General features: G+C 41.0%; 2 protein-coding genes, 1 long non-coding RNA gene and 1 pseudogene across 4 annotated transcripts; 1 reads left to right on the top strand and 3 right to left on the bottom strand.

The window, feature by feature from the left end:
• Positions 1-787: 787 nt before the first annotated feature.
• Positions 788-5,016, bottom strand: LOC4329472 (uncharacterized). 2 transcript variants are annotated; one of them, XM_015767108.3, is made up of 10 exons: positions 4,890-5,016; positions 4,060-4,237; positions 3,820-3,974; positions 3,651-3,759; positions 3,323-3,557; positions 2,774-2,920; positions 2,564-2,688; positions 2,163-2,367; positions 1,277-1,524; positions 788-1,170 (listed from the first exon to the last, which is right to left on the bottom strand). In XM_015767108.3, the coding sequence occupies exons 2-10, from the start codon at positions 4,164-4,166 to the stop codon at positions 1,002-1,004; spliced, it is 1,500 nt and encodes a 499-aa protein (XP_015622594.1). In that variant the 5' UTR covers positions 4,167-4,237; positions 4,890-5,016; the 3' UTR covers positions 788-1,001. The 2 variants fall into 2 exon arrangements, with proteins under 2 accessions (XP_015622594.1, XP_015622593.1); XM_015767107.3 differs by having other exon boundaries at positions 3,651-3,974.
• Positions 5,017-14,504: 9,488 nt separating this feature from the next.
• On the top strand, positions 14,505-15,917 carry LOC136355258 (putative cyclin-dependent kinase F-2; annotated as a pseudogene).
• An 805-nt stretch (positions 15,918-16,722) lies between these two features.
• On the bottom strand, positions 16,723-18,971 carry LOC9266803 (dihydrolipoyllysine-residue succinyltransferase component of 2-oxoglutarate dehydrogenase complex 1, mitochondrial). The gene is made up of 7 exons (XM_026023559.2): positions 18,927-18,971; positions 18,581-18,832; positions 18,376-18,470; positions 17,852-17,942; positions 17,590-17,700; positions 17,306-17,500; positions 16,723-17,229 (listed from the first exon to the last, which is right to left on the bottom strand). The coding sequence occupies exons 1-7, from the start codon at positions 18,963-18,965 to the stop codon at positions 17,038-17,040; spliced, it is 975 nt and encodes a 324-aa protein (XP_025879344.2). The 5' UTR covers positions 18,966-18,971; the 3' UTR covers positions 16,723-17,037.
• A 395-nt stretch (positions 18,972-19,366) lies between these two features.
• LOC136355040 (uncharacterized) lies at positions 19,367-23,694 on the bottom strand. Its single transcript, XR_010739084.1, has 3 exons — positions 23,609-23,694; positions 19,677-19,737; positions 19,367-19,607 (listed from the first exon to the last, which is right to left on the bottom strand). It is a non-coding gene; the product is annotated as an uncharacterized lncRNA (long non-coding RNA).
• Between the last annotated feature and the right edge of the window lie 2,044 nt (positions 23,695-25,738).

The raw sequence follows: 25,738 nt of genomic DNA, 5'->3' as shown, positions 1-25,738 counted from the left end.
CACCTTCATTGTTTTCTACGAAGTTTGTATGGAAATTAGTTACTGAAGTTTGCATGCGTAGATGCTTTCTGGAGTTGTGCCATTGAAGCTGTTCATGGGAAGATCAACTGTCGTTAGATTAGTCAGGACACCAACTCTTCCAGTGGAAGTTCACCGAACAGCAAATTGCAGGACAGGTTAGGCCATCGTCGTCTCCTGGTCTGTGGAGGAGCTGGTTGTAGAATTATTATTATTATTTAAATCTTTTTAATTTTTAATTTTAAAAGTAAACCTTTCTAAATCTATACCTTTTAGCCATGTTAGCACGGTGAAACAATGTTACCATGCCGCTCTATCTAACGTGTCAACGTTATTTTGCCACACCAGTCTGATTGGCGTGATAGTAATGTTATTTTGCCACACCAGTCTGATTGGCGTGATAGTAATGTTTTGCCACGTTGGCCACACTAGTGGCAAAAAAAAAAACTTTCTAGAGGCAAGAAAAAACAGCCATACCAACCGCGGCTGGTGAAATAATAAAAATTTAAAATAGTAAAAAAAAATTCTTCTGGAAGAGGCTAAACACAGCATAGAATAGAGCAAACCCAAGCAAGTCACTGGGCAGTTTGCTTCTGCTTTTGCATAGAAAGTGGGAATGACTCATGGTTGAAATATTGTTTTCTCAAATTGGTGCAGACTGGATAAATCTGTACAAGTTTTTGGATCAGACAATCTGACTTCTGCCATAATGTCCTGAAATGTGTGGTTTGCCTTCAAAATGTTATATACCACATGATGCATTCCAAGATTAACAAATAATTTTCACCCTTTGGTCAGATCAATGAACTTTGTTACATTATGTGATACAGAACATGTATAACGAGGACCAGAAGTCAGCCATCTCAACAGTAAAAAAAAAGGTCAACGAAAAGCCTATATAAATTGACAAAACTGGACATGACTGCGAGGCAAATATCGCTCAGTCACAAGATCTCACAATCAAAAACCAAAGAAACATCTGATCATCTCCAACCAAGTGATTGCCTTATCCCTGAGAAAATCAATCCCAGAGACCTTCCTATCATGGACACCCAGAAGTACGACACTGCAGCACTAACTTTGGTGACAACAGCCCTTATGAAAGGCATGGCAATATCTGACATTTCTAATAATAGGCTGAAATAATACCTCCTGCAACAGAACAGAGTAAAGTTATGTTCATCTTGCCCCAAGTCGCACAGAAATGTTTCCATGAATTATTCATGAAAAGAATGGTAGAAAAGGAAATTGCGAATACCATCCAGCCAGAGCTCTCAATTCTTTCGTCCTTCTCACCGGAAGAGAAAATGAGCTTATGTGAACGTACTCTAGAAGAGTAACGGTGGAAGGCTTTCCAAATCCAAGCCTCCACCAGTTTGTCACTTCAGCTTGATTATCTGCTGGTTTTTCACAAAGTTTTCTGGATAAAACATATAACTCAAACCTGTCCTCGTACATTGAGACAACTGACTCAAAATACTGGTGCAGCCACCCATTAATTGCCACCTTAAAAAAATTTAGCACTGGATTATCAAATCTGGAAGTAAGAAAAAACTGGAATAGAGATGTTTCCTAAAAACTTAAAAATATTAACCAAAAAGAGGAGAGTTCAAAGTGCAAATATTTGCCCAATTAGATTATTCACGTAACATGTACTGTGATATTCACTTAAAAATATTTGTTTGGCAATCAAAATGTCTTATAAGGTTAAGAGAAAATGACACAGAAGGTACACATGTGGACAAAATGTAGTATATTAGAATCGCAGCATCGTCTCTGTTCACAGTTCATTTCTTACACGTAAATCATGATGAGAACTTGAGAAGGCTGGTCGTAGTTAATTAGTGATGATATAACACTACAATACCATACGAGAACAATAAGAGTACTTGAAGAAAAAATATTTCAAGATCTGTTAGTCTGTTGATATGGTTTCCAGCTTGGGTAGGATTTAAATATTTGTTGGCTTGTCTCCAAGGAGACTACTAACTTCATGCAAAGCCAACTATAAATCATCAACTTACCAAATCCAAACTGTGAGCATAAAAAGTGCTTATTTTTTGGTGTATATACAAGCAAGTTTTGAAAAGCACATTTGAACAGTAAAAGCACAAGCAACACCTTGAATTATCCACAACTATTACCTCGTTACGCATTCTTTGAAGTTCTCTGGTTGACAGCGAGCATAGAGCTAAGCTGGAACCAACAACATCAGTCGGCATATCACCATCAACTGATATAAGCTCTATGTAAATACTAGCGACCGCGTCAGCTAAGAAAATAACCAGGTCCTCCAAAATTCTCGCTCCATGTTCAGCCAGAAATTTAGCATCAAAATAGCTATAAGACCTGCCATCAGGAAATGAAGGATAAGAATGAACTCATTTACCTTATGGAAGGATTACTGTTTGGTAAATAGCTATATATGGATATAAGTACAGACAATAAACAACCAATAGTGCCATCTTAAACTCTTAAACAGGAGATGGAGTTCAGATGGAAAAAAGTGGTACCATATGGATCAAGAAGTGAAGATAAATAGTACCTTGCAGAACCAAATCTCAGGAAATAAAGCAGATCCAAATAGAGTTCAGATTTCCCTAATCTGTTGAACCTCTTCAAGATCCTGTCATCCTCCTTTATTTTGCTGGTTACCGTCTTCATAAGTTCCTTTATCAGGAAAAAAGAAAACTATCAGGGACTTGAAGGCATGACAATATGGAGAAATGTAAGACAGTTGAAAATAATGGTATACTTCATTGATCTTGCTGTTCTCCCAGGCTTTTTCTTCTTGAATCCATTTCATAAATGTTGGTTCAATCAAGCCATCAATCAACGTAGTTGATATTTGCAACCATTTGATCCCATCTACAAGTTCAGAACTTTCAGGAACATTTCTTACCTGCACAAGATCAAATTAACTACAACAAAATCAACACATGTGTTCTGACATATTATACAGCTGTGCTGGTTAGAAAGAAAAACATATCTTGATACTGACTGAACTTTAGTCCATAGTTCTAGTGGCTAGTCAAGTAACATTAAAAAAACAAAGAGAGAAAGCTTAACTAAGCTAGTGAAACATGCAAGAACAATCTTCAGGATTCATCCATTATAATACTCTACAGAAGGATAGTGGCACCATTTTAGTAGAAAATATCACAACTACCAGCTTGCTTAAGCTTTTTGAAGTATGCTCTCTCCCTTAGAAAAAAAAATAAGTGAAGTATGCATGGGTAATCTTCAGTATTCATCCATGATAATCCCCAGCATATTAGAAAGAAAAAGTTGATGGCCCTCTTGCCTCCATCTCAAGTAGCTGAAAGGTAGCTAGAAGAAGCCGCAGCCTGGGACCACCATGAATTGCAAGCATACTCAAAGGATAATTTTTGCGATTGTTCTTGAGTTCACTATCGCTGCCATCCGAAGTGGCATCTCGACCATTCGATTGCAAGGCTTCTGAAAGTTTCATTCTCACTTCACTCCATGTATCGCTGGGGTAAAACCTAGTATTCCCTTCAGGTAACCATTTCATATCCCTAGAAATTGGAATGGAAAGAATACATTATCATTTTTTATTGTCAAGCCAATGTTTTGAGATCTAGAAGTCATACTTAAGCAGCTACTCTTACCTACCAGAATCAGATGGACCTGGAGCTCCAAGATGTTGGTTTTGACTATGGTTTCTAGCATGAGGAAATGCATGGCCAGAGGGTACAACTCCAGCCAAATATGCAAAAACTATACTGATAGTTAGTAGAGCTTCATCAGAAAGCAATAACAAATTTGGTGAGATCATACTCTCAGAATCCACAAGCGACTGCAAGAAATAACATTTAACTGATGTTTCGATCCGGCAACACCTTCCATGAAAACCCAAAGGAGCAAATGCACCAGTTTTCTGTTTTCTTCCTAAATTGGACTGGCATGGAAGCTGAATCTTGTGACTGTGATTACTGCAAATGAAGAAAATCAAACATTAAATTACCATTGAAGAACTCAAGATGACTAATATCAACAGAGTACGGAAAACTTTTTTACCTCTTTGGCAGATTAATAGACATAATCCTTGTGGGGAGCTTGCTGTGAGATTGGATCCATCTCCCTCGATGTTGTCCTCTCAGTGTTGCCAAGGAACACCCAGCCATTACAAAAATTACAGTACTTCTCAACCCCTGTTCAATGCATCACAAAGGCTGATAGGGAGAAAGCATGTTTCCTGCACAACAAAACATGGAAAATGGAAATTTAGGAGGGGGAGTGAGCAGGGTTGGACGATATGGCTCAAACTAACATAGCATCTGAAACTATATGAAATTCCCCAATCACAAAATGTGGTATGATATGAAGTAATAAGAACGCATATTGAAGCAAATACCTTATTGTCAATGAATCCATTTAGTTAAAAGAAAATATTTGGTATTGAAACAAAACGAAATTGTGCTTATGGTACACACTCTCATCCATGTTTCCTTGTAAGTTATTTACTTATATCTTATTTTCACCCCCTATGGCCCTGTCCTCAAAAGTTGAAGCACATATACTTTTTAACCAACAGTAAATTCTGAACAAGGAATACATCATTATACGCTTCTTTCCACACCCAAAGCCCTGATGAGGATGTCAATGTAATGCTCTCACTCCTCAGGATTCTTGTCTGGAACACAAGAAACCCCTTCTGCCGTCCACAGCAGCTAAGCCGCCGCCCCCCACCCTCTCCTCCACCCACCTCCCTCGTGCGCTCCGCCTGCGCCTCCTCCCTCTCCCCCCAGATCGAATCGCGGTGGCGACGCACCCGAGAGCCAAAGGACCAAGAAAAAAACAATGGCGCGAGGAGGGGAGGGAGCGAAGCAGAGAAAAATCCAACTTACGGGCAGCCGGAGAAGCAGGTCCGCGGGAGGGGACACGGATTCCTCCGCTCCTCCTAGCTCTTCTCCCACGGATTGGAGAAGAATCTCCTACTACCAAGAACGCTCACCCGATGAACTCCATGCGCTCGCTTCTTTCTCCTTTCACTGCCGCGACCAACCACACCACAGCTGTGTCACCCATGTGGCATTCGCTCGTCATACCTACGCCGGGTTCACCAGATCGATCCATACGCCGCTGACTCAGATGGGCCCGCATGTCATGTGAGCGGGAGAAGAGGAGGCGCACGGGTGCAGGAGGTGAGGTTGGTGGTCCGCGTCCACGCGGGGGGGCTCGCAAAGTTATCGCCGGCGCAAGGGTTGGGTTTTTTTGTGCTTTGTTTTTCTGTGGACGTGAGGACCAACGTGGGCCTCGTGGTTGACAGCAACAGGGCTGTCCTTAGCACTAGTGTCCAAGTCTGTGTCACTTGGGTTGGGCCCAATCGCTTTCTAGCAGCCCAAGTCCCAAGTGATGTGTTCATGGCCCATTAGGGAGGGGAGGTCTTTTGCTTTTGTACTCCTCTTATTTCTTTTTGAAAGGTTTACATATATATTCTTATAAAGCAATCTTTTGGGGTGGGGTGGGGGGGTTATAAAGCAAGTTTGTTGAAATTAAGCCAGGTAAAATCCGTATCAAGTAAAATGTTTCAGGTGGAAGGGTAGGTGTAGATATGATTAAAATTGGCTCAAATGTTTGATTTGATTTGTTTCTCTGTTTTATCCTTCAACAAATCCATGGAGTGAACTTGATTGTTCCAACAAATAAGGACTCATATGCTTATTTACGGGTGTACAATTCAGACCTCATGAACATCCAATGATGTTGGTCTGGGATGCCATCCTACAAGATTACCCCGTCCACCAAGTCCCAAACTCGCAAGTACTCAACAATGACTTAGACAATGAGTGCTCCTTTGATATCAGCAGTCCACCCATGATTTTCTAAAGTTTGTGCTATGGTAGGATGCTTGCTAATCTTTTTAGGGATCATATTTACTAGATTAGGGGCCAGCTCCGCTATGGTTCTATTTTGCAACCATCTATTCGACCAACCTTCAACATGTGGTTGGTTCCTGGGTAAGGATTGGAACTACACTCTCTCTGATCTCTTTTACTTGCCAGTACTGTTGGCCAGTGTGATTTTATTTTTGACCAATAAAAACTTTTAAATTACAATGTTTTGATGAATGTAAGTAGTATAGTTATAATTAGGTGCTTTGATAGTTTGGTATCTTTTAAAATATTTATATTTTTCTCAAACAATACGAGCGGCTAATTAATGTTTGTACATAGATAGTATTCGATGCCAAGTAAAAAAGGAACCGTTACATAAAAAGTGTTCCTCAATCAAGGACTAGTATTCATAACAAGAGAGTATAAGAGGTTTTGGAACACAAAAATAAACAGTTAGAGATCTTATGAAAATTATTAGATATTCTGAAAAATCATATATAGGATCATACTCTCTCAGTTCTTGTTTTAGTTTTGTCCTAAGTCAAACTTCTCTAATTCTGACCGAGTTTATAATATAAAAATACATAGACATCTACAACAACAAATTAGTTTCATTAAATCCACCATTTGAAATATGTTTTGATACTACATTTATTTGTTATTATAGATGTCGGCACATTTTTAGTTAGGGGTGCTTAATTTCTTGCTTTGGTAAAGTCATATAACCACTGAAAATTAATTATCCCACCGGCTGGGTGTAAATGACATAGTAAATAAGCTGCTAGATAAACTCGGTTAAAGTTAGAGAAGTTGACTTAGGTAAAACTAAAACGACCTACAATATGGAATGGAGGGAGTAAAATATAAAGGATAGATAATAATAGTTGGTTTCATCATTTCCCCATTTTTCTTTTTTTTGGGTTAATATTTGATAAAAATTCATCCATGTCATGATCATATTTATATATGGAATTTTGGAACATGCCATCCTAATTTTCTGTTGATAGTCATATATCTTTTAGTATGGAATTTTGGAGTATTTGTTATTTTGAAGTGAATGAAGTCAGCAAGAATGTGGGTTATTGCAGCTCATACTATAAAGTAAAATTTCTAAGTGTGAAACTTCATACATATAATAATAGTACTACTTATATACAGTTACTACCATGCAATGAGGACTGCTAGGCTGTATGTAATATATATCTACATATATGCTTGGAAAATAGTTCCATATATTTCAAGAAACGGGGATAATTAAGAGGGGAACTTCATATAAAGATGAAACCATGAAACTCATGGGTATAGTATTAATATTTATGCTATTTTAGCAATCAATCTTCTAAGCAGCCCCTTCAACATATATTAGATGTTTTTCCATGTTTGCGCTATCTGGTCTAAGCCTCTCCTCTAGTCTCCGTTGTTGGAAAATAATACTTTTTTCGGTTTTTAATATATTATGTTGTTAACTTTTGATTATTCATCTTATTAAAAAATACTTAAGTATTATTAATTTTATTGTGAATTGATTTATCATTAAAGGTACCATAAACATGTATTTTTTTTATATTATATTTTTTTAAAATAAGACGGAACATACATTCAAAAGGTAATGATGTTACCTATTAAAAACCAGAGAGTGTCCATGATCAAGTAAAGTGGTCAATGTGTACGTGGGATGCAGGAAGTAGCATTAATTGACCAAAAGGATGCATTTTTGTTCCATCAAAAGGTGCCAAGAGGGAAAGTAGCAAAGCATCTTCTAGCAAGCTAGCTATAGAGATTGAGATGCTGATGAGATGGATCATTTTTGTATTAACAGGAGTTGTGCCAAAATATCTTCTACTGCATCCAAAATATTGAAGTAAAGTTAGATCGATCCATCTTTTTGTTTGCATCAAGACAAGTGGAGTAATCAACTAAACTAGTTTATCAAAAGAGCTCAGATTCCCAATTCAGCAACTTTTGATATACTTGGGCATCATGCACGTTCCCAGATTAATGAAAACATGATCATTATTCCATTGGAACACATGCATACAGGCACAGATGGAAAGATGTTGAAATCCATTATAATCTGTGACTTCTATCTGGAGACAAAACAAATTAACAGGGTCAAAAAGACAACAAAGTTTCAGTTGGAGAGAATGTCAAAAGGCAGGCAAAATGTCAAAAGGGACAATGGATTTGAAATTTGCCGAACAGGTGGATGGTCAGCAGCCATGATAGAATTTTGGAAGTTAGTTTTAAGTATAATGTTAACTATGTTAACCAAGGTAGGTAAGGTTGGGTTTGAAATTTATATTTTAGATTACTTCCCCATCTCACGAATATATAATTCAGTTCTTTCAGATTACTTCCTGCAGGCGGACCGGTCGTCCGTCTGCGAAGACCCATTTTGGAGAATAGTTTTCCTAGTAGTGATGACTTAAATAATTGTCAACATTATACTTTGTTAGGATCGATGTTTTTACTTTTTAGTGTATAAGGAGATTGATTGAGTGTACAATTTCCTTCAACTGTAGCATGAATGATTCGATGTTATTGTTATTTGTATATACAGATGTGTAGGTATACTATGTATGTATTAAAGTGACTACAACAAGAGTGATAGCTCTCTAGTCCTAAACAACGATGAATGTACTTGCTAAAAATAGAAGCATCACGTCCCTCAGACGTAGTTTTGTTAAAAAAAAAAAGAGATGTCATAGTGCATTTCCACTTTTAGTACTATGTAGTCACGTCTCACGTGCTAACGGAGTCTAGTACCATTGCACTATTACTTTTAAAATCTTTGGTGACTTATATCTTTTAAACAATATATTGTTTTCAAGATTTGATTGAACCATCGTACTCTATTGAAAATATATAACAAAACGAGCTCAATATTGAATATATTTAGATTATTTACTTCTATGGCAGTGTTGTTACTTCGAATACTATGAAGAGTTACTTCCTTATAGCGGTATAATTACTTTTAATACCATGAAGAATGACTTCCCTCTGGCAGTGCAGTTATTTTTAACATCGTAAAAGGTCAGTTCTATTTTTTTAAGTTACTTTTCTCTAGGAATGTAGTAACTTCTAATATTAAGAGTTACTTCTAATACTAATACTGTGAATAGTTTATCCTATTTTCTAAAGAGTTACTTCTTATATAAAATAAGTTGCATTTATCGAAAACAATAATCTATACACACATATGGTTTACCTCGAATAAAAAAGGCATGTATTTACTTGTAAATCTACACTTTACCTATGAAGATATTTTTAACACATATATGTAATTACTTCTAATGCTATAAAAAGTTACTTTCATTATAGAGCTTAGTTAATTCTAACATTTAACTAAATTAATTTTAAATATTTTAATATATTCAATATTGTACTTATTTTATCATATATTTTGAGTGAAGTTCAATGGTTAAAACGGGTGTTAAAAATAATATATGGTTTGAAATATATAATTCATCAAAAATTTTAAATAGACTAGTACTACATGAATACTCACATCTTTCGATGGCTACCGCATGGCGTCTCGCTGTAAGACTATTTCGCGCGCGGGAATTAGATTTTACCTTTTATTTTAGGTGCATCATTTATATGCCCCAGCAAATCTATTGTAGTATCTATTGGTGTGTATGTATACCGGATAGGAAAAGACATGATATATTGGACCCGCTTGATATATTGGGCTCCTACTACAAGAGCTTTTGGAGTTGGGTATTTGCAAGGACGAAACCAGTTAGGAACAGCCCCAGGGCGATTTTTTAAATATTTTTTGAACCTTTTTAATTTTTAATTTTAAAAAGACATGCCTTTTAAAAATAAACCCATCCAAAATTTATTTTCAAGATCTGAAACTTTTGGCCTATACTATCACGCCGCTCCTGCTAGCGGGGCAACATTATTTGGCCACGCCGGCGGGCGCTTGCGTGGCAGCGTTTTTTGATCACGCGCTCTCGCTGGCATGGCAAGACAAAATTGTCACACCCACTGCACGCGACATGACAGAGTTATTAGGCCACACTAAAAGGTTTAGATTTAGAAATATATTTTGGAATGGTCTATTAATAAAATTAAAACATAAAAAGGTCTAAAAATAAAAAAAAAAGTTTCCCCAGGGCCAGCTCTATTAAACAATAGATTCTGGCTTAAAAGATGAAACATCATAAAAGGACCTAGCTCCGCCATTTTATTTGTAATACATGATAAAGTTCAATTATTACAAATTTTCTTGCCAATCCAAATAAATAAACAAATTTTAGGCCTCTTTTAAATTGAAAAAAAATTAGGAGAGTTTTTATAAGAATTAAACAGAATCATGATTATTCTCCAAAGGAGTCCTTAGAGTTGAAGTTCAGAGTAGCTCGGAGTTATTTTAGTAGGCCGTCATATTCATATTTTTATGCCTAAAAGTTAACTTTTAAACTACTATATTTAGAGTCTAAGAACTCCATATATATTTATGAGAATGCTTGGAGTCGGAGCCATACCAAACTTGACAATTGAACCTATTTGAGACGTGTTGCCTTGTAGACCTCAGAAATAGACGGACAGTATTGGGCATGTGCCGAGGGAAAAATGAGCTGATAGACCATGACCATAAGCTGTCAAAACCTAACCTAACCGAATATATTCCGATGGTACTACAAAATGTATAGATGTCAAAGAGCAGACGAAGTTGTTGAGGGGAGATATGGGTATCTAGGACAAATATATAAATGCATTTACACTGCATTGTCCAACTAATATTATTCCCTGCACACATATACCTTTTCTGTGCTATAAATACCTGAAGACATGCGTAATGAAGCAGAGCAAGCCATGCATGAAAGATTCAGATTTGAGAGGGTTAATTTCAGAGCTTAATTAGTAGAGGAGGGGCCTTCCATGAGGACAAGAGCTGATTCGGTAGCCAAGGATGACTTGCCTAATGCCTATGTGCATGTGTTTATACGCTGCTCATCTGCATTTTGATTATCCCCTGATCAGTCCTGTCGTCAATTATATGTGTGTGTAGTACTCTGTACTCATACATATATAGGCATGTCTTCCTTGGCTATTCGGAGCGGCTCTTGTCTCTCGTGGAAGGCTGCATGCTGCACTCTTCTTTTTTGTGCAGGCTTTGCAATCTGCGCCGCATTGGTTCAAATGTTAGATGCCTCAATGGAAACAACTATTTGGATGGCAGGACTTCTTTGGATATGAAAAATTACATGCTATTTATGCTACCTATTTTATAGTAATGCTCTTATTGATCTGTTTGTGTTACATGTTTATTGGTAAGATGTCCATGGATTGCAACGAAACATTTAGTTTTATGGAGATTATATTTTTCATGATTAGGCGTCCATACAATTAAGAATGAACTATGGAATATGCATGAAGTTGAAAAAACAGGCTATTTCTGATTTTCAGGAGGTCAATTGTGACCATGCTAGGTGGGACGTGAAAGGGCGGACGGATGATTTCTCGACTAATAAGAAGTAAATGTGTGCAATATAGTAATATTTCTATACAACAAAAAGTGTGCTATTTACTTCGTTTGAAGTTCGTATTGTCTACAAGTTGGCTGATATATTCCGTGTGTTTGACCACTTTAAATACTTCAATTACGTTCAACTAAAGAAATATGGTTATAGTTATATTTATCATCAACGTACTTCGATTATATTGTGCAGAATTTAAAATATTTACATATCTATTACAAGAAAAAATATTTGTGAAATTTTAAATAGCGTTAATCATATATGTTTGACCGGTTTCTACAACATTATATTTATAATAACACTATAGTATTATTGAATCATTTTTGTAATGAATTCGAGAAGCACGGTGGCATGGTGTTTTAGTCGTGCCATACCCAAGGTCCTAGCCTCTCCTCTTCTCCCGCGACACCACACCGCTGTCGCCACTCCGCTTAGCGATGATGACAATGCTTTGCATTGCTTAAGATCCGTTCCCTAAGCGAATCACGTATATTTTTATATTTTTTTGGAATTGTGTATTCATGATATTTTTTTTCCTCACGCGGATGTACTTTTAATATGATTTTACTGATGCTGAAGATTTTCTAATGGTCCTTTTTAATGTGGGTTAAGAGTTTTGTGTGAGTGTGGTGTATGTGCGTGTATGCGTCTTTCATGTAAATCAAAAATAAAATAAAATTTAGACGAATTTATACCATTTCATTTTTGTCTCAACAAATGTTTTCTTAGAATGTTTTAGAGGGAAATGTATGTAAGGGCTAGTTGGTTTGAAGCCGAAATTTGCCATACCAAAATATTGGTATTTTGAATAGTAATTTTGTCAATGTTTGGTTTACCACCAATACTTCCTAATACTACACATTACCAATAGTATTTTCAATATTTGGATTAAGTCTATTTTGCCTCCCTCATCTCTTGTCCTTGGTCGAATCGCATACCTCAACCACAAAACCGAGTATAATGCCTCCCCCATCTTCGAAAACCGGTGCAAATCAACTCCCTCGTTAGTTTTGGGAGCAGTTTCACTTGGTCCAAGTGTGCTAACGTGGCACCCGGTCATCAAAGAAACCGAAAATAGAAGCGGGTCCCACGTATAACCACAAGGGTAAACATAAAAAATAGTGGGGCCCACTTGTAAGCCCCAGTTCTCCTTCTCTGATTCCTCCTCCCTTCTCTCTCTCTCAAGCAAAGCTCACATGCACTCTGGCGCCGGCTGCTGGAGGGCCAGCGGCATGGCTAGGAGGGTTGGCAGAGGGGTTTAGGTGCGAGAGAGTGAGCAGTGCCGCATGCGCAGAGGCTGATTTGGAGGTAGGGACATTGGAGCTGTACCGCGCGGCAATCGCCGAGTTCGTGGTGACACTATTGTTCCAGTACGAGACGGTGACCATGGTTATCAGGCACAAACACCAAGACGCCGCCATCGTCAGTGAGGAATGTGGTGGCGTCAGCCTCTATGGTGTCACCTGGGCCTTCGGTGGCATCATCCAAGACCACCACTTGGCATCTACGGCAGCACTCGCTTCACACTTTGCGTCTCAGCCGCATGATGTAACCAAAACTCCTCGATTCCCCTATAAGAGACCGCACAACTCCACAAACCACAAGCCGCCTCCCGTCTAGGACCCCGTTGTCGGTGAAATGGGAACCCACGTACCCATTTATACGGCAAAAGGATCATTCTCAAATAAATAGCACTATATTTAAAAATAAAAGGTAACCCTAGGGTGTTGTAGCTAGGGGGCCCTTCCGGAGGGCTTTGGGCCCACCTAAGATTTTATATATGGGATTTTCTCTGGCTGAGGAGGGATACTGCGTATATGGTCCAAAACTCCGAGTATAGAAGTAGCTTTCGGCCTGGCTCGGGCCCCAAGCATACCCCAAATATGCCTTAAAAATATAGCCTATGGTCTGTCTCGGGCCCGGCCCTGTTCCATACCCCGGGCTCACCCTAGCCCTTGCAGATTCTACAATCCTCGGCAAGAGGGCGTAAAAACATGCAAGATCTATATCTTAAGAGGATGAGATAAGATCTGCCTCGGGCTCGGCCTAGCTCTGGGCCCTGAGCTCGCCTTAGCCCCTACAAGTCACACGTTGCTCAAGGAAGAAGGGTGACGAGGCTTGCCAAGCATAAAGGCGTGATCCAAGGTGTGCTTCGGGCCCGGCCTTGCCTCGGGCCCAGGGCTCACCTTGGACCTTGTATAGCTCGCGCCCCTCTACTCAGAGGGGCGACAGAAGGTACAAGACACACAATCTCAAGATATTCTTTCGTCAACGACGCCTTCGAGAAACTCATCAAGGAATAATAAACCTTCTTTAAGCGCAATAGGACGCGACCTCAGAAACTTCTGGGAAGTTGGGCGTGCTCCACAATTAGTTGTAAGGCAGCACGCCCCGCCATAAATGAAACAGGATTATAGGGGGATCCCTGGCCAGTCTAAGTTGAAAGGACGTGGACAAGACGCCAGCGTTGAGTCACTTTGGACGGTGGCGCCTGGGACACACGCCGCACATGCCCCGCACCACTTGATTTAGCCAAATGGGCAGAGAAGCAAATGTGGCACTGTTTCGGGCAGGTCGGGCCTCGTCGGGCCCACCACGCACCACGTGGTGAGCACACTGGCGGAGGCCCAACTGTCTCAAACGAAGCCTGGGAGCCCGGGGTAATATGAACCGTAAGACTTGATGGGTTTCTTGAGGGTTGCATAAGGGAACCAGCTGGCAACGACAAGACGGCTGATGAGACAAGACTAAGAGTAGATTTGTAATAATGTGAGCCCCTCCTTGGAATATAAAAGGAAGGGTAATAGATACAGATGAAGGGTTGCTTTCTGCTATGTCAGTTATTTCGCTTTGTAGCCTGAAAAGGCCTCTCTTGTATTTAGCTGATCTAGAGAAAACAAAAAACACCAACACAAGAGTAGGGTATTACACCTCTGGGTAGCCTAAACCTGTATAACCTCCTGCCTCCTTCTCGCGGGGCGGCCGAGCCCCGTGAAACCGCTGTGATCGTAGATACCTCGCACCGCTCGCCTACTAACCCCCTGGTCGACTCTTCACTCTCGGGGAGGGGTCTCCACTCCCCGCTGTCCAAGGGACCCCCCTCCCCCCTTGACACCCGTCATTGTGGCCACCCACCATGAAGCACTACAAGTGCCTCGACAAGATCGGGAGGAAGTCGAGGGTGTGGTGCATAGGGTGCAGGACCCGAGGACTAGGGAAACCCGCCGTGAAGTGCCTCCATAGAGGGATCAACTACGGTGAGGTGGAGTGCTTTCGCGAGCCACGGTGCCTCGAGGCGTGCCAGGGCCACCCGTACCTTGTTGAGCATCCCACGACACACAGAGAGATGAAGAGGGGTGGCGATGGCAGAGCTTGCCCGTGTTGCTATGTCGTGACGGAGTACATCAACAGGTCAAGCCTTGTGCGTGTCGTGCAGGAGGAGCGGTGCGACAACTGATGTGGCAGCTCCTCGACGGTGCCACAGCAATGCACATAGCAGGGATCATGCAACGGAACCTCAAGCCGGACAACATCGCCGTCAGCCCCCACGACGACCTCAAGATCAGCGACTTCGGCACGTAGCTCGTCACCAAGGCCGGAGCACCGCTATACACATCACCAAAGGTCACGCTATCGTACCGCGTGCTAGAGCTCATCCTGGGGTCACGGGAGTATGACTTCCTCGTTGATAGGTGGTTGCTCGGCAGCATCATGGCCAATATCCTCACCGGCGGCCCACTCTTCCTCATCCCCACGCTGCATCGCCATGTCCGCGCACAGCTTGTACATGTCGTTGGTGTCACCCCTGGCTTCCACCGACGACATGAAGAAGAGGAGCAACATGACCGCCGCAACCGATGCGTACGTGCACTGCTCCACTTTACCGAGCACCACCGCACTGGCCATAGATGCGGAGGGTGAGGCCACACCGCGGGGACGAGGGGTAGCAGCGGTGCCCTGCCAGATCGATACGTACGGGTAGCCTCCCCGTCCCTCTTGGGTAGTCGATGGAGCCGCCGGAAAGGGGGAGAGATGGGGAAATTGTTTTCATCCCTCGAGGGGAGGATATCCCCTTGTTTCATGCATGTCACCTAAATAGTTAAAAAAATATTTAAAAATTAGTAAGATAAATTAATATGAAATATATCACTCCACAGACATGCAATTTAAAATTCAACTACTACAGCATTAGATTGGAGTGATCAAAAGAGGAGGCATGAGTCAATCCAAGGTTGTAGACTGTATGAGCTTCCAAGTGGCCTCATGGGGAAGATACTTGTGTGCAATAGTGGTAAAATGAAGATAAAGCTCGGAGATGCACTGTTTGATGTAATTAGTGAAATATCTGCTGCGTATCCATTTATAGACTTTTGATTCTTCCCGACACATCTAACATAAATTAAATGTACAGGTTTCAGCTGGTATGAAGTGCGAATTTGTTCAAGAGGTTGTACCTATTAACACAAGGGAGAAGCACTTCTGCAGCCTTGGTAAGATCAAGAAGCATCTCATTGGAACAACTGATATCGACAACTTGCTAGATAAATGAAGATGGAATATCGTGTGGGAAATCGAAAAATATGTATAGCTTTACACCATGAGTTAGTCCCGAGTCTCAGTCCAGGTCACCAAGGGGTGGTTGCGTCTGCTGCAGCTGTGACTTTGGAGTTCTGAGTTTGCAATAGGAGAATGCTGGTTTAGTATAATGTAGAAAAGGCTAGTGTAGAGGTTTAGCCTAGTAGTTTATCAAAGTTCTGGTGAGTTCTCTCAAACACATATTGTTTTCACTTAGTGAAAAAAATTAACTGTTGGTTACAATTTATAACAACAAGCCGTCATTTTCTCTGTGAGCAACCTGTGTAAGAATCGTTGTGCTGACGCAGTAGTCATCTCATGTTGTTTTGCACATTTTGTTGAAGTACATGGAGGGTGAGGTTTTTAATGGTTTTGCTAGGGGAAATTGTCTGATTGTTCACAATCATATGGCACGCCACATGGAATTGGAAATTAGCACTATGCAACATTGCATCAGTGAGGTTTAACCCATAGAACTCATAAACTTTACAATACCTGATATCCAACTACTAAAATACACCAAACACAAAAAATGACGGCAACGCAGAACAAAATACGGAGAAATTTGTGCTATTGGTTTTAGTGGAAACATGTAACGAAGGAAATGCAGATGATGTTATTGTATACAAACTTGTTGTGGCCTCTTTCAACTTGTTGTGGCTATCGTAGAAACCAATGAGAATCACAAGTTAACAGATATTTAATATTATTGTGCCAACCCGCACATCCTGTGGAGACCAATTCCGCCTATACAAGCTAGTTAGGCAAACTTCAAGGAGTATAAAAGCATGTTTGGTTGCCATTTCATTTTCACAATTGTGTGCCAAAAGTTCAGTAGAATGTGGCTCCAAAGCTTCTATTTGACCTAAATAGTAATCGTCTTTCTCTCTAGTAAAATTAAAACATTAGAGAACATCTTCCTAAAATGTAATACCTCAACAAAAGAAAGAAAGAAAGAAATGCCCTCTTGTACAAGTCTAAAGGCCTGCAACCATCTATTTTTTTTGGGGATAAGCAAGCATGACATGAGTCAACTTTTTCATGCAATTATTTTGAAACGAGTGAAATTTGTAGGCCATCTATGATGCATGGAACTATATGTCAAGGAGCAACCTTCGTGGATCTTCAACCACATCCTTGATACGGCGCAAGAAGAGAACAGCTTCCCTACCATCGATCAGCCTATGGTCATACATTAGTGCAAGGTACATCATTGGCCTTGCAAGGACACTGCCATTCACAACCACAAGACGTTGAACAATGGAATGCATTCCGAGGATTGATGACTACATTAGATAAAGCTCGTGTTAGAGGGAACTTACAAACAAAATTACAAGGCAGCAAAAAAAAACAAGTGAGCACCTGTGGAGAATTAATGATAGGTGTACTGATAAGGCTTCCATAAACACCACCATTTGAGATGGTAAAGGTCCCTCCTGCCATATTGTTGATGGACTGTGCCCCCTCAGTTGCCTTCTTTGCAAGGTTGTTTATACCCTTCTCTATGTCAGCAAAATTCATTGCATCTATATCGTGGATAACAAGCACCACAAGACCCTAAAACAAATGACATGTCACATCATTACAACAGATTGCATAAAATAATAGTTAGGGCAGTCAACATAAAGAAAAACAGGTGGCGATACCTTGGAAGTTCCAACAGCAACACTGATGTCAATGTACTCCCTGTAGATGATGTCATCACCATCAATGACAGCATTAACAATTGGTTGGTTTTGAAGCGCAGAAACAGCAGCCTGCAAAAGCAAGTGGGTTTTTAGTACAACCCACACAATTGCCACAATTATGGTTTAAGTATCTCATAAGATTGCGTTTTTTTTTTCTCGAACACGCGAGAGAGATGTGTATCATTATATTAAGAAGAAGAAAAAAAGGGGTAAACATTACCTTCACAAAGCAAGACATTAAGCCCAATTTGACACCATGCTTCTCAACAAACTGATCTTTATAATCGGAAAGTAGCTTCATTAGGTTAGTCCTACATCACAGTACATATGATGTTGAAACAGATATAGAAAAGTGAAAGCAACAAGATGAATGTCACAAAGCAAATTTATCCTTGTATACACTGAAAGTTATAGTAAATAAAAAGGTGATGTAACATATGCAGGAAATAGCCATATAGATTCAAACTCCATTGATAATCCGTTTCTTCTAGCACATAAATATATGAGGTGCATTGATGCTAGTCCTCAACTAAACATAGTAGTCTGATGTTTCATTTACACAATAATCACGTTAACTTATTGGCATGAACAAGAACCAATACTATAGCTATTGGAGTATTATTGCGCGCTAGGATGAATAGCTTATTCCCGTTATCTTAAATTGGCCAAAAGCCAGCAGCTTATGCATTACATTAACCAAGCAGACGTACAAGAAATAAGCAATCCAACTAATGATGCACTTACATGTCAACTTCATTGAATGTAATTAGCATTGCAAAAGTGTTCTGAGAATCCTTCAAACGATTTGCGATACGCTTCCTAAGCCTTGGCATTGGCACCTGCATTTTGATGGTGACAAAATGTATGCAACCGCAAGAGTCAAGAATATGAAGTAACATAGTATATCTTATCATGATGTACTGTAACTAAGTGATGGATATGGCCTTACCCGTCTCTCTCTTTCCTTAGGAGGGAGTTGTGGTTCTGAAGAGGAAGTTAGTTTTGATTCGTGTGTTGTGCTGGACTCTACTTTTGGTGGTTTAGCCTCAACCTTGTTTTCCTTTGTAGAAGGTGGTTTTGTGCTATGCTTCTGGGAGGTATCTTCAGATGATTGTGTATGTGTCTTGCTTTGAGCAGCAGACTTAGATATGATAGCAACTTTGACACCTGGAGTAACAATGCCACCTTCACTCGCAACGAACTGTAATGCATTGATGTGGTTAGAAAAGTAATCTACTAAAGAATCATATTTAGCAAATATGGAAATAACAAATCAGGGGAAGGCTCTTTGTTACCTTTTCAATTATCCCAGCTTCTGGACTAGCAACATCCATCGTAACCTGAAATAAAAGGGTATTTCATTTTCTGAAAACAATTTTGCAAAAGATAGCAACAATAGCTTAGAAGTTGAAAACAAGAATAAACAGTGCACAGAATCACCTTATCAGTTTCGATCTGAGCTATGGGTTCATCAGCTTCAACTCTATCACCAGGTTCTGTATCAGATAGCATGTGAATACAAAGAAGTTTGACCACTCAAATTGCATATAGATAGATGCGTACTCTTTAAGAAGGTGGCAAGGGTTCCATCGGTTATGGATTCACCCATGAAGGGAACAACAGCATCAACCAAGTCACCTTAAAGGAAGAAAAAAATTGATTAAGCATTTAACTGGTAGAAATTTGTAAACATTATATCATCTATAGGGTTTCTGTACCTTACCATTCTTTGAAGCAAATGATCTAGTCCAAGGTTGATAAGGAGAAGCATTTGAAAGGAAATATCGTCCGCTACATATGAATTACATGCCACATTTTTGTTAAGAACTATGAATTTAGTAAAGTGTAGTGACAATTCCAAACCATAGAGAGCAAGGATGTGCCAAATAATCAACTTTTACAGCACAGGCACACAATGACAATGAAGTTTGCTCGCTCTGATCATTACCAAGTTGGCAGTGAGCATCCATGAACACCTAAAATAAAGGTTTGAACAAACTAAGAGGTTGTCAGGATTCCAAACTAACAAATGTTGAGTTTCTAACCTTCAAGTAGCTTAGTGCTGAAATGTCTGACATGTTTATAACTCCGTAAGAAGCATAATGTCTGCAAGTGAACCAGATCCGTTAGAAAGACAAACCAAGTATAAGCAAAAGTAAATGAAGGAACATAAACCGTATATGCTTGTGGGAACAAAAGGATAATGGGTAAACAAGTAACTTATATCTGCTACCCAGTAGTGCCGGCCTTAGCCCCTCACCTTATTTCAGCACAATGAATATCTCACTGCCAGGGGGTACTGGGTTTGCATGTTAAATTGTCAATTAGAGAATTCAATGGCAAAACCAAAATTTCCCCCATAAAATCTAATCTAACCTACTTAAAAAATTTGTAATTTTCTGTTTGTCACAATTATGATTTCATTCGTCAACAAAACGCCTTCCCAGCTTGTGTTTCGTATAGCACATGTTGAAGGCCCAAACAGGAGTCTACTTCGTTCCCCTGATGTCCACCTCCAATCCTTTTCCTCGTCTGTCATCCATCGAGCAAGCGCTGATGAGGTTGCCGCACGACACCACGATTTCTGAGTTAACTGAACCGCCCCCCACCCCCCCCCCCCAAAAAAAAGAAAGAAAATACATCTAACATCCAAATCCAAAGCCCCCAAGATTTATGAGTGCTACACGCTAGCTCAAGTGCTCAAAGGCCCAAAAATATAATCCTTATTTAGAAAAGGAAAAGGAACTCTCCTTACCGCAAAAACGAGAAAGGGAAAGACCACCTGGACCACATCTATTGTGCCGCGCGCTAGCATGCCATGAGTAATAGACGAAGGTGGGTGGAGGCACCACTGTGCAGCGCAGGGGGCGTGAGCAAAGCGCCAATGGAAAGCGCGTCAGCGAGCAGCAAGCGTGTTTGGTTGGTTGCCACACATTGGCACGCCACACTTTAGTTATGCCACAATATCTTAGGTATGTGTTTCTTTCGCTACCGCAATTATGCCATGCCACAATTTCTTAGCCTTGGGACCCACATGTCATACTCTCAAATTTTGAGCTAAGCATGCTACACTTATGGCCAACTATTTCTAAGCCACACTTGTGCCACCATGCCTTAACTAGCCTATACTTAGTTATAGCAAGGTTAGGCATCAACCAAACATCCGTGGATGCCTGCCCGGATGGGGATTAGATTAGGATTAGATTAGATTGGGTTGTTTCTCTCTCTACGTATGGGCTGGCTGGTTGGCTGATTTTTCAGTTCGAACCATTTAAGCCTATTATCTATTCTTACTTATAAAAGAGCCATCACTCCTACTACCAACTCTTAATTTTTCTTTTAAGGAAAAAAACATATGGGGCTAAAGGGCCGACATGTTAACTACTCCCACCATCACTCTACTTTTTTGGAAGAAAAAATATTAGTATGATAAAGAAAAGGTCAACATGTGATTAACAATAACAATTAAGATATGCTAATAATATTTTAATGATAATTTTAAATAATTAAAATCCCATTGCAATGTACAGGTAATATGCTAGTGAAAAATAATCAAGGTAGTATGCTATACTACTTACAAGTGGAAAACTCAGGTTTGAAGAACAATATTTGATGGGTTAATTGGATCCATGCCAATACAAATATGTCAAATTAAAAAAATATCACTACTATTCGCGATATCGGCTAGATGCCACTAGAATTTAGGAAAATTAGAACCGTGCCAATCCGTCGTATTTTCCATCCATTTTTCCGGTCATCCCCCGTTATTTCTATCGTTGCCGTCCTGTACTCCTGTGCCATCTCCGAGACCACGCAACCGTAACAAGGAGCAAACTGGAGGTGATGGCAGCGGCGGAGGAGCAGCCCGAGCAGGTGTCCAGGCGGGTGGCGGGCGCCGTGCCGGCGGAGGCGAGCCCACACGGTCGCGTCGGAGTCGAGCCCTGGCGGTGGTGGCCCAGCCGGTGAGGACGGCGGGGCCGGAGCAGATGTCGGGGACGCCGGCGACGAGGAGCTCAAGACCGGGACCAGGGACATGACCTGATGGCGAGGAAGATGGCCCAAGATCGGCGGCTGCTGTGCTGCTTGACGACGACGATGACGAACGGCCTGGCCGAAGAGATCGAGATCGATCTCTCCTAAGACAAGCACGATGACGACGAGGGAGCTCGGCGGCGGCGAAGGAGCTCGGCGGTGAGGGAACTTGGTGACGGTGGGGCTTCCGGCGCCTTGGCCGGAGGCGGCGGGCACTTCCTCGGCGGCATAGCTCGGCGACGGCGACGGGCGGCGCCGGCGCCTTCTCCTGCTCCTCGTCGTCGCCGGCACGGAGGCGTCCGCGTCTGCCGCCCTCCCCCCTCGCTTCCGCGCGCGCGTCCGACGACTCCGTTCCACCGCGAACCCCGCCAGGCCCAGCCACGACTGCCGCCGGCCTGTCCTCCGCCCGTGCCGGCCGTCGCGCCAGCTCCCCATCATCTTCTCCGTTTTGTCGCGTGCGCCTCATCGGCTTCGACTCCGGTGGTCGAGCTGCTCACGCGCGTCCGGGGGATGGTGCCTCCGGCGCTGGGCGAAGGGCTTCCTGGGCGGTGGATGATGCGCACGGTGGACGCCGGCGGCCGCCGCGGCGGGGCGCAGTAGAGGCGGCGACGATGCAGCTGCTTACGACGGCCAGCAACGGCAAGGGCGGCGCCGTCGTGTCGCCGCACCCCGAACACGTCCATCTACTGCTTCATCATCGTTCAAAAAATCTACTGCTTCATCCACCGTAGGCACCAGCACCAGCAGCAGCAGCTCGATGAGGCCGCGATCGAATCCATTGCCCTCACGCGGTACCGCGACGTACGGCGCCGGCATGCTCGGTGCCACCGACTGCCCCGTCTGCCTCGGCGAGTTCCGCGACGGCGAGCTCCTCCGCCTACTCCCCGAGTGCGGCCTCGCGTTCCACGTCCCCTGCATCGACGCCTAGCTCTGCGCCCACGTGAACTGCCGCTCCGTTGGCCGCGGCGGACGGCGCCGGAGGGCCGGGAGACAGCCAGCTGCTGCTCGATCTAACAGAAAATGTGACAGAGACGACGGGAATTGTAATGGAGTGGTATGGTTCTAATTTTAGAAGATTGCAGTGGTATCTATCCGATTTTATAAATAGTAGTGGTATTTTTTTCAATATGGCATATTTACGATGACATGGATCTAATTAGCTCATATTTGGTGATGCGGTGGTAGCTAGCGCGACTGAAACCAAATGACAAACTAATATGAAGATGTTCAACAGACACAGTGACACACACCAAGACTTGTTCCCATTGTCCCTGTTCATCGAGTAGGAAGATTAAACTCGCGTGAAGATTTACTAGAATCACATTCTAATTCACAAAATGTTTAAATTAATATGTAATGATCATGCAGTTGAGGCAATCATCAACAGGCAATCCATTTCTTATGCGGTGGCCGGAATAAATCTATATTCCTTAATTTATTTTAAAAAAATCAACAGGTAATCAATGATCAAGGGAGCCAGCATATCACCTCAACATGATTGCACACAAAAGTTCCTGTGCTTTTGCTATCGCTAACTGTCCGCGTGAAAAAATTCTGAATCGACTCCAGAAGCTACCATGCTCTCTCCAGTTTTTTTTTCTACAGCATGGCAACGACACAATCAGACCAAACCGCATGATCGAGCAAACAAAAAATAAAATTTGCAATCTCCTCGAATTTCACAGTTTAAGCATCCTCTACCGTCCTGATCAACAACAACCAACTAGAAAAAATCGCATTCTTACCATCCTAATAACACAGAAGAAAAATGAACGGAGAGGCGATGGAAAGAGCACCAAACCACCATCGGGACAACAAATTAAATCCAGCCCCAAAATCAACCCCAACAACGAGACTCATAACGAGTCAGGCCCCATCGCATTAAATCCCCCATATACATTTTACGCGTCATGCGTAAGAAGAGGGGGGAGGGATGCCGGATTACCGTCGCAGGGCGGCGGAGGAGGTGGCGGGCGGCGATACGGGACGCCATTCACCGGAGGTGAAGGAGGGGAGAGGGGACATCGTCACGTACTCGCATGTGGTGTGTTGATCTGCTCAAACAAGGTGGAGGTGGTGGCTTTTTGCGAATTTTATTGCTTTTGTCTTTTCTTTTTCTTTTCTCCCTTTTTGTGATTGTTTCCTTCCTTCTTTTCTTTCTTACCATTTAGCCTCTCACCCTTGACAAGACTACATATCAAGCATTTGTTTTTTATTAAAAAAAAACAGGCGCCGTCAGTAAGCATGTATGTAACTATTTCTCTCCGGGAACCTTCACAGGCATGGAACTATTTATCTCTTCCACGTGTCATGTACATGGAACATCCTCGCACCCCTTTCTCTCTCCTCATATTCCCTTAATAGCAAATTTTAAATCATTTTTTTCACAAAATACTTATTTGATGTGTGATCCAATTGCACCGTTGGATTTGTTGCAATTAAATCTTAACAAAGAGATCTCACATTATTAGGATGAACAAAAATAACATAATTATATTACTAATTGAAATATTTTTATATTATATATGAAACATTAAGTTGTAGTTGTTGAAACATTACAGAATACATGCTGAAACATCGAGAACAACACGTGCAACGTTATAAATGATTTAGTGAAACATCCAAATAACACCACTTGCAACATTTTAATAACTTAATGAAACATCATAAAATATCTGTTGAAATATACAAAGAACACCACATGCAATATTCTAATTTTTTTATAGAGCTAGTGAAATACCTTCTGAAACATCACAAAATACTTTCTGGAACACCCAAAGAACACCACATGCAACATTACAAATGATGTAGTGAAACATCGTAATATACTTACTGCAACATTTAAAAAATCTACTGCAACAAAAAATTGGAAAACAAATATTTTTATCGAAATATAATCATATGAGATCTTGTTATAAATATTCAATTGCAACAAATACAATGGTATGATCGGATCGTATATTGAATAAATAGTTTAGGAGAAAAAAGTGCTAAAAGCTTTGTTAAAGTTGGACATGAATATTAGTAATAGTGTTGATGTGACGTTTTGGATGTAAAAAGAGACGGATAAAAATGGACCGACTATCAAACGCCCGAGCAGATGAGTTTTTTTCGGGTGCTCTTAAGAAAGGAAGCCAATAGGCAATGCTTTTGGCACGTTGTGTCCCGCGTCGAGGACGATGCTGATAAACCTCTTTGTTAGAATGAGATCTTCTGTTCTGCAGTACCGTGGCTCATATGATTGCGACTACGGCTCACATCATTTGGCCATAATTAAGCTAATAATATATCGTATGGCTTATTAAAAAAATAATTTATGAGTAATTTTTTATATAGATGGTTTTAGTGATATAAATGTCAAATTTAGCAGCGATTTAAAAAAAACTTCGATGAAAATTTTCAAAATTTAAATTTTAGCGACAAATGATTTATATAGAGCAAAAGGTGGAGGCCTTCTACGGCAGCAGCAGTACTGTATATGAGCTAAGTCCCTCTCCGTTCACGTTTCAAGCATAATCATATGATTTGACTTTGTTGTTTACTTGAGAAAAGTGTAATTATTTAATTTAACTATCACTTATACTATAGCCTTACCATAGTGTCCCTATATGCATATTTGACAGGTGGGGCTAAGTAGAAACAATGAGAGTATTGGAAGTATATATGTGTGACAGGTGGATCCAAATTTCTGAGGGAGACAAAGTTACAATTTTATTATAATCAGGAGCGGAGCTAGTATATGTTAGGGGGTGCCCAGGAACTCGGTCAAGAAAATTTTTTAGCTATACCTCATCTATTTTCACCATGTATGCACCCCCTCAATACAAACTTAGACACCCGTATCAGCTTAAACTTGATCTAAAGTAAAGTAAATTAAACAAGTGGCACTACGCTCTGTTTCGCTCTAGCTCCGCCCCTGATTATAATATCGTGTATTATTGTTGCAGCTTTGTAAATGACGAGCTAGACTTGTAGAAAAATAATAGCTTTGACAAAACTAGTTATAATTTTCTAAAATTTAATCTTCTTGATGTGTAAAAGGCTATATATTAGCCGATAATTATTATAGAGCATT

Source organism: Oryza sativa, chromosome 2 (genome assembly GCF_034140825.1).
Source record: "Oryza sativa Japonica Group chromosome 2, ASM3414082v1".
Lineage (NCBI taxonomy): Eukaryota > Viridiplantae > Streptophyta > Magnoliopsida > Poales > Poaceae > Oryza > Oryza sativa.
The sequence above is the reverse complement of the archived record's forward strand: the minus strand, read 5'-3'. Positions and strand labels throughout refer to the sequence as shown.